This window comes from Pteropus alecto, unplaced genomic scaffold (assembly GCF_000325575.1).
Source record: "Pteropus alecto unplaced genomic scaffold, ASM32557v1 scaffold60, whole genome shotgun sequence".
NCBI lineage: Eukaryota > Metazoa > Chordata > Mammalia > Chiroptera > Pteropodidae > Pteropus > Pteropus alecto.
Window position 1 is genome coordinate 6,329,498 of NW_006430726.1, and position 8,862 is coordinate 6,338,359.

At 58.7% G+C, this 8,862-nt stretch overlaps 1 protein-coding gene across 1 annotated transcript in view; it reads left to right on the forward strand.

Annotated features, from left to right (window-relative positions):
- The first annotated feature begins 1,857 nt into the window (after positions 1–1,857).
- Positions 1,858–8,862, forward strand: part of CTSH (cathepsin H) — an 11,500-nt gene continuing 4,495 nt past the window's right edge. Inside the window, exons 1-8 of the mRNA XM_006905328.3 lie at positions 1,858–2,845; positions 3,506–3,611; positions 4,483–4,553; positions 5,077–5,181; positions 7,163–7,249; positions 7,777–7,832; positions 8,092–8,173; positions 8,700–8,768. Of these exons, the coding sequence (XP_006905390.1) occupies positions 2,786–2,845; positions 3,506–3,611; positions 4,483–4,553; positions 5,077–5,181; positions 7,163–7,249; positions 7,777–7,832; positions 8,092–8,173; positions 8,700–8,768 (636 nt within the window). The 5' untranslated portion in view covers positions 1,858–2,785. The remainder of the gene's footprint in view (positions 2,846–3,505; positions 3,612–4,482; positions 4,554–5,076; positions 5,182–7,162; positions 7,250–7,776; positions 7,833–8,091; positions 8,174–8,699; positions 8,769–8,862) is intronic.

An 8,862-nucleotide genomic window follows, 5' to 3' on the forward strand; every position in this document is an offset into this window, starting at 1 on the left:
GCCCACGGCCCCTGTGCCCTCCACCTGCCCTGGCAGCGCCCCGGGGCCTGGCACGCGGGGGATCCCCGTCCGGCCCGAGGGCGCGGGCAGAGTGGCCCCAGCGCTGTCTGGCGGAGGGACTCTCCCGCCCGCAGGAACAGCAGGTTTAGCCGAGAGCAGAGGGTGTTCGTTTCAAGGGCCCATGGGGTGGGGTCGATCGCTAGGACTCCCCGTTTTGCCCGCTCCCAGGTTCTCCTTTGCTGCCTGCCCCCTTCCCTCACCTCAGCCTCAGCCCACCGCCCACAGTCTCTGAGCCTTTGAGGTCACCTGACCCCTCACCCTGGGGACAGAAAAGAATAGCCTGGGGAGAGCATATTGTCTGCTCCAAATCTTGCCTGATTCCAACCCCCATTTATAGAAGAAAGCCCCCCAGCTCCAGGTCAGTCCCCAGCAGAGGACGGCCCGCCGCGGGGAGGAGGGCTCTGCCTCACCCCTGCTGGTCACCCTGGCTGGAAGCCTCTTAACTCCACCGCTGGGCTCAGCAAACTTTTTCTGTAAAACGCCAGCCAGACAGCAGACATTCGGGGCGTTACGGCCCCTGCTCAGTCTCTGACTCTGCCATTGTGCTCCTGGGAGCGTGCAAGTGAATGAGTGTGCCCAGAGGCCCTTTGAATTCAAGTGATTTTCAGGTACTACAAAATGTAATTTTTTTCTAACTGTTCAAAACTCAAAACCATTCTTAGCTCGCAGACCACACAAAAGCAGGCAGGAGGCCACAGTTCAGTGACACCTGTTCTAGATGTGCCCCATACAGCCCCCCCCGACAGGGCACAAGTGACTTCAATCCAGAAGTCACACTGGATTGAAATGGATCTAGCGGAGGTTGGGGTGCAGAGGTCGCCAGCAGGTCCTTCCTGCCCTGCGCTGAGGTCATCTCTGGCTTTTTCTTCCACTGACCTCCGGGGTTTTCACACTGGGGTGCTGCTGAAGGGTTCTACAGAACCCTTCCAGAGGCAAAGGCTAGTCATTTGTCCCAAACTCCATCTGCCTCCAACCCCGTTCCCGAGAAGAGGTCTGTCTTCCTCCGAGGCCAGCCGCCGCAGCAGGGTCTGCAGCCCTCTGCATCCCCCCTAGAGCAGGTATTGGGGGAATGTGCATTTTTTTCCCCGGGGAAAACACCTGTGGCCTGGTTTCTGGAACAGGTCTGTGGCCCATAAAGAGACATTTAACTCTGTACAGCACAGACCTTCAAACTGGGCGGGGAGCGGTGGGTGCGGATCCGCAAGGGAACACAAGTTCCAAGTGATGCCGACACAGACTGACACAGACTGAGAATCGATTTCCAGGTTTCTGCAGTCCAAAATATCCTGCGGGGAGAAAGCGCCCGAAGGCAGTGGGATCTTTCTTTTCATTCGTCCTGAATCTGAACCCGAATCTGAATCCCCCGCCTCCACCCCGCGCGCCGTGGCTATAAACACATTGAAGGCAGCAAACAAAAAGACTCCCAGGGACCGATCCTTAAAGGCTGTTGTCGATTCTTCAAGGAGAACTTCAGGAAGCGTCAGCTGATGGGGTCTCAGAAAGTGTTGAGTGACAGCACCAAGTAGTCGGGGTGTGGGCAGAACTGCGAGGAGCTGAGGAGCTGAGGGACATCGCTCCAAAAAGTGCCTTCCGGTCCCCGAAGCAAAAGCACTCCCATTTTTTATGGCTCATTATTATCAATAAATACGCAAGAAGCTTATTTGAGCAGGATTTCTCAGCCCTTTGACCTACAGACCTAAATCCATGGGTGGGGGCGTCGGTGAAGTCCCATTTATCTCACTAAGAGATGCATTTCCAGCGCCAGTTTACTTTCTCCATTTCGCAATTACTTTTTGTTATGTCTATTTGAAATGTTTTAATCGATCAGGTTAATATTGATGATGATGATTACTCAGTCTATAATCCCCTTAGACGAATGGGTCACAGGAAGTAAAAAGTTGTAATTTATACCTTTTGCTCATGTTGCACAAAAAGACGTTAAGGCGATCAAGTGTAAACGTGCTCCCTGAGGGGGAAATTTTATGACAGGTAGCCATGTGGGTCCGAGGAAGAAAAGTTTGTTAAACGTCTGAGTCTTCCGGAAGGGTTTGTTCAGGTCACTAAATCACGGCATGCAGAGTCCGTTGGCCAGACGTAACAGGATGATAGAACAGTGTTATTTTAAAATGCCGATGGGTACACAAGCTGGAATATATCCTTTGCAGCTCTTTCAACTTTAAATGGATTCTTGGGTAACTTAAAACCGCACAAGGGGGAATCCGGCAGGGGCCCACAAACAACTAGTCAGCCGGTTTCTGTAAATAAAGTTTCACTGGAACACGGCCACGCCCAGCTGTTTTCCCAGTTCAAGGGCAGAGTCGAGGAGCTGTGAGATTGTCACTGCAGCCTAAGATACTTACTCTCCGTCCTCTTCAGAAAAACTGCTGATTGTCGCGGATGATGGGTTTTTCAATTAACTTATTGGTATATAACGTCACGCAGAAGAGTGCACAAGTCATTAAATGTGCATTTCGAGGAATCGCCACCATCTAAACGCAGCAAGAGGCACCGCAGAAGCCCCCTCTGTGCCCCCACGAAGGGGAGCTGCTATCTTGGCTTTGAACCCCTGCGGTTCTCGGCATTTCAAAACTAATCTGGGTACCAAAGCTGTGAGGGCTTGTTCATTTTCGCATTCCGCGTTTAACCTAGTTACCCTAAAAATGCAAATCGGCTCTCAAGCGCCTCTCGGGCTTGTCGATGCCGTTACCGTTACCGTGAGGCGCCCATGCCTAATTTATTTTTTCTTTTTGCAGAGAGGTTTCACTTTAAGTCATGGATGGTACAGGTCAGTGCCTACTTCTTCTTTCTCAAGTTTTTCATTTGTTTCCTGTTCTCAAACCATGCTGCACCAGATCTGAGAAAATGAAGGGGCTTTTCCAACCCCGCCCCCGCCCCTGGGTCTTTCCGGCTTGGGAAATGGCCAAACACCGGGAGAGTTTCTGTGAGTAGCCGCCTTCCAAACACAGGTCCTCCGCGGTGAAGTGGGCCGGCAGCCTTCCAACCCTTGGGGTTGATTTCCATATTTTGTATGCAAATCGCAGGGTGTGCCGGCTGCAAAATCAGTTAGAGAACTCTAGCCCGTGTGCTTTTGGAAAACGGTGATTTTTGCCATAAACTTGACCCAGCACCGTCTGCCGTGCCCGGCCGGTGACCCGCACTTGGCAGGTCTCTTCCCTGGGGCCTCCTGGACTGTTGGTGGACTTTCGGGGAGCTGCACGGGCTCCGTTCCGGCCACACGTCCCCGGAGGCAGGGGGTTTGGTTTGCTGTGTTATTTCCTGACGGTCACAGCCGAGACCCAGGACAGGGTCGTGCCCAGCGACACAGACCTGGCCCGAGAATCGTGGCAGAAAGAAAAGCTCCATCCTTCCTCTTAGAAAACTGTCTCCCTCGCTCTGGGAGCAGCATCGAGTTCCCGTGACTTAATGCTGCTGTGTTTTGTTTTAGCACCAAAAGACATACAACATGGCCGAGTACCACCACAGGCTGCAAACCTTTGTCAACAACCGGAGGAAGATAAATGCCCACAACGCTGGCAACCACACATTTAAAAGTACTGTGGGGGTGCCCGTGCTCGGGCTTCGTGGCCCTCGGGAGGAGGGCGCATCTATCTCCCAGCTGGGAAGACGCCCGTCGGTGGCACAGCTGACTAACGGGCTCAGGGCGGGGGGGCCCGGGTCTGAAGCTGGACTTGGCTGGCCTCAGAGTCTCCGTGGCAGTCAGGGGGCTGTGCTGGCACCCCTCTGGTGGCTGTTTGCGGGAGACCCGTGGAGGCCCCGCCCCTTCCCTGCCGTCTGAGGGTCCAGCCCAGAGGCCGAGGAGGCTCGCAGTGCTGTGGGTGCAGGGCCTTCTAGGATCATCTGCCTTCCCTCCGGGTTGGCGGCACTGGAAACGCACATACACAGCGCACGCACCGAGGCCTCCAAATGGTGGCAGTGTCGGCCAAGCGGGTGGCAATGGGCGACGGGCATGAGCTGGAAGAACCAGCTGTGCGATGCGGGGGTCACGGTCTCTGAAATGTTACTGGGCTGGAGACGATGCCCCTCACTGGGGTGTGACGAGGCCTGACCGCGGGAGTAGGTGTGCTGGTCTGCACCTGGGCGTCTATCAGACTCACCAGCGGGGTGTCTAAAATAATGGGTGCTTAGGCCCCACCCCAGACCCACTGCCCCCACACCTCTGGGGTGAGGCCCACACAAACAAACGCACTGCCGAAGAGCCCCCTCTGGAATTCTGAAGCACAGCGGGGGGCCCCTGGCATTCTGAATGGTGTGACCTCTAAATAATGCGGCCCAGGTTCCGCGGCCGTGTCGAGGACGCAGGCGAGCATGGGCTTCCGCTCGTTTTCTGTTTAACCGTCATTCCCTGAGTTTTTTTCTTTTTTTTTTTTCATTTCGGTTTTTGTTTTTCCTTCTCTTTTTCAGTGGGAATAAACCAATTCTCAGATATGACGTTTGCTGAATTAAAACAGAAGTATCTTTGGTCAGAGCCTCAGGTAGGTGTCGCTCATGTGACCGGATCTGGATCTTTTCACGCGGACTTTTGGAAGAAGCCGATGGCCCGCTCTGCGGCCAGCCAGCTTCAGCCCCGGCCCCGGCCATGGCCGCGGTGCCTCCCATTCCTTAGGGAGCCAGAGCTCGGCTTCCAGCAGCTCGTCGGCCCACACTCTTGGCCTCGGCAGTGCGGACCCTGAGTGGGGTAGTGTGCAGATGCCCAGTTCAAATCAAATTCCAGATAAATAACGCTTTGGCGTAAGTGTGTCCTAACCTCGTGTGGGATGTACTTCCACTGCAGACCTGTTCATCATTTACCTGAAACTCAGGTTTCACTGGGAGAACTGTGTGCTTACTCCCTCTGGCCGGCCTGGGCGCTCACAGGGCATCACATACAGCATCTGGACTCAATCGAGGGGGTGGGAAGGTTCCGACAGCCACAGTCTTGCCGATTCCATTTTAATGACACGTTTCTGTCAAAAAGGTTTTTTCCTCCCACTGAAAAAGTTGTATTTGTTGTGCCAGAACTGCTCGGCCACCAAAAGTAATTACCTTCGGGGCAGAGGTCCCTACCCACCCTCCGTGGACTGGCGGAAAAAGGGACATTTTGTCTCTGCAGTGAAAAATCAGGTATGTGTGACAATCGCCATCCTTTCCCCGAAAAACAGCCACGCTCTCAGACGGTATACCGAGCAGAAAAACTCACAGAACCCCAAGCCGCGGCAGGTGGGCCCCGAGCCTGTTTTGCTCATCATCTCTCCTGGGAAAGGCCAGGAGGTCATACTTCTGTGGGCTGCTCCAGTGGATAAAAAGCTGCTTCGTCATTGGGCCAAAGTGACCTGTTCACCCCACTCTCCCCGCTGCCCCCCAGAGTCCCAGTCTCTCCTGCTGAGTCCCCCAAAACATCATGTTCCCTGTGCCCCGCGGAGATTAGGCATCAGGACCCCATTTCTTCCGCCCAGGCATCTCCAGCCCCCCCGCTGCCGCTTGGCAGCTGCCTGTGGCCAGTGGCCAGGATGACACCCAGCATCTCAAGACAGGCTCTGGCCCCCAGGGGGCTGGCCTCTCAGTGGGGAGGGCCCACGTTTTCCCTCTCTCAGAACCGGGGACGGGGTTCTGGGCTGGGGTCCCAGCATATGCTCTGTTCTAGAGAGTGAGCTCTGCGGTCTGCTTTGCCCACTGCGGCCCCTCCCCTGGAAGTGACAGTGCGATGACCTCTCGACCCCAGAGAGTACAAGGCGAAGGCCTCTCTCTGGGATGCACCGGGCCTTCCCGGAACCTCTGCACCAGAAAGTCTCCCTTTTTCCGGGAGCCACGTGGCACAGCTTTAGAGGCTCCCAGGCCCGTGGGGTCCTGCGGCCGCCTAGTGGGCTGGACACTTAAGCAGCCCCCAGGAGCCAAAACAGGCGCCCCTCCCGCTGCTGGTGGGGTACACTGAGGCTGGCCTCGCATGACCCGAAAGCCGTGCTTACACCACCTGAGGACCCACGACACTTTAAAGCAACAGGGTTATGTGTTGGCCCGAACCTGCCGGCCGTTCGGGCACGTGAGGACGGGAGGTCTGCCCAGAATGTTCCAGCCCGCGGGTTAACGGTTCCCAACCGTCGGGCAGGACTGAGCCACCTGGGCCGAGGGGCTAGAACCGGGTGGTTCCTCTCACGGGCGCGTGGGGTGTCTGGCCACGGCCGCTGTGCGGTTACAGATAAAGCCACAGCAGCTTCCATTAGCTCAAACCCCTGGAGGGTTCATACTTCGCAGGAGAGGGAACTGAGGGAAGGTGGCTCGCTCAAGGTGTCACGTGAGCAGGTGACAGAGGGCACTGCAGGGCAGGACGCTGCTCCAAGTCCAGTGCTCCGGCCCTCAGCAGGCCCCCCTCCTGCTGAGGGGAGGGTGGGGAGAAAGAGCCTGGGGGCGGCCAGGATGAGGCCGGGAGGGGCACCCGAGGAGCCGCTTCAGGAGACGGTGTGGGAGGCTGACCCGCGAGGGCGGGCGCGGCCTTATCACTGCCCGAGCAGCCTGTGAGGCAAGCACCGTCCTCCCCAGTCTGCGGGTGTTGAAACAGGGCGGGAGAGGGGACTCTACTGCCAGGGCGCACGGCAAGAGTGCAGGGCTGTCACTGGACCCGGGCAGAGTCCAGTGCCCGCCCTGACCCTCGTGAGGCGCCATGGGGGCCGGGCAGCGGCAATGACGGTGGCAAAAGCTGGTGGGATGGACGGATGGGGCAGGACGGGCGTCCGGGTGTCCGGTGGGGTCATCTGGGGAAAGGACGTCTGGGCCTGGATGTAGGGTTTGGGGAGTCATTAAAGTTGGGACTGTGGGTGGAATGAAGTGAGGGGTAGGAGGGTGACAGAGAAGGTTCTAGAAACTGGACTGGTGGGTCCCGCTGGGAAATGGTGGGGAGGAGCCAGGACAGGAAGGGGAGGCGGGAAGAGCCAGAGGCCACAGGAGGACCAGGTGCCAGCTGAGCCTCAGCCGCCTCATCTGTGACGTGGGGACAAGGCTGCCAGCCTCACGACACTTGACAGGGTCCACGTGGACAGAGCTGGGTCAGAGAGACAGGGGTGCTGAGGGCGTTGACGCCCCTCGTTACTGACCCCTGACCCCTACCCAGGGTGGCTGTGGCAGCTGCTGGACCTTCTCCACCACGGGGGCCCTGGAGTCCGCGATCGCCATCAAAACGGGAAAGATGCTCTCTTTGGTAAGCGGCGGGCCACAGTGGCGGTCACCTCCTGCAGAGGCTGCGGCCTTGCCCGGAGGCCTGACCTGGGCCTCCAGGCTCCGTCAGGGCTTCAGCTAACGGTGCCCAGGCTGCCTGGGTCATGCACGGAAGGACGAGTCGGGACCTGTGTCTGATCCCTGACCCCCAGAGACAGGGCAACCCCTTCTGAGGGAAGTGCCCTGCCTGCGTCCCGTGTGGGGACAGGAGCCATGAGAGGGAGCAGGGTCCTGGTGGGGCCTGTCCCATCCGCTGCGTGCCATCGTGGGACCCACGACCACATGCACACACACGCCTAACCTACGGCACGATGCCCAGATCAGCTGGGCTGCCTGCCCAGTAGCTGCTGAGCCCCTCCCGACACATGTCCGCCGCTGGGCTGGCACCCCACACACAGAGATGTCCCTGCCCTGGGGGAGCTTATCTGTCCCCTGGACCCAGAGCTGATCGGGCCATGGGCGTGGCCTGGCGCCAGCTCTCAGCTCACGGGCTTGCGGTCGCTCCTGCAGGCGGAGCAGCAGCTGGTGGACTGTGCTCAGAACTTCAACAACCACGGCTGCAAAGGGTACGTCCCTGATGGGCCCAAAGCCCCTTCCACGTGGCTCTCACAGGACCCAGGATTGCCAGGCACTGCCCTGGGTGGGAGTAAAAGCGTCCCCATTTCATGGAGGGTGAGGTCATTTCGTGGTCCCTCAGCCACAACTGGGGAGAGCTGTAATCCACGAGATGCCATCTGCCACAGGGACACGGCCCCACCAAGGCCCCCAGCCCGCAGGCCCACCTGCCCTGGCAGCCCAGGTGGCACCTGTATGTGCTTCTTGCAGGGGTCTCCCCAGCCAGGCCTTCGAGTACATCCGCTACAACAAGGGCATCATGGGAGAGGACACCTACCCCTACCAGGGCAAGGTAAGCGGGGCGACCGGCTCTGAGCACCACCTGGTTTAGGTCCCCAAAGGCTCCTCGGCCTCGACGCGAAGCCCAGACTCTGGGCCGCCCCTGCCACCCCTGTGGCTTCCTGTCCGTCCTCCCTTCCCCTCCCAGCCCCGCGCTGGCTCCAAACACCAGGGCCCGCCCGCCTGTCTCAGAAGGGGCCGCTCTGCCTCGGCAGACTGGCCCGCCCTCCCCGGCCATGCCGGCTCCTACTCAGCTCCGTTTCTCCCAAGTTTCCTTGAGTCGGGTTCCCCAAGGCCCCCCGCTCCCCGGGCCCCTACTGAGCGCCTCGCGTGCCCCCTGGCCATGGCCAGCGCGGGACCTGCTCCCCCCACTGGGCTGTGCCGGGAAGACGGCGCCTCTCGTGCTCTGTGCCGTGACCTCGTCGCCAGGCGCTGGCACATGTAGCTTCCCTCATGTGATCGAACTGCGTGGGGACCACGGTCTCGGCCCGGCGCTAGAGCCCTCACCTGTACTCCGTGCCCCTTGCCGCCCCAAACAGGATGGCACCTGCAAGTTCCAGCCCGAGAAGGCCATCGCTTTTGTCAAGGACGTGGCCAACATCACCATTGTGAGTACTGCCCCTTCCCTGCGTTCGCGTAAGGCCAGCCTCTGCCACTGACAGGTGGCCGGTGGGCACGGCGGGGCAGGGCAGCCTTTCCCTA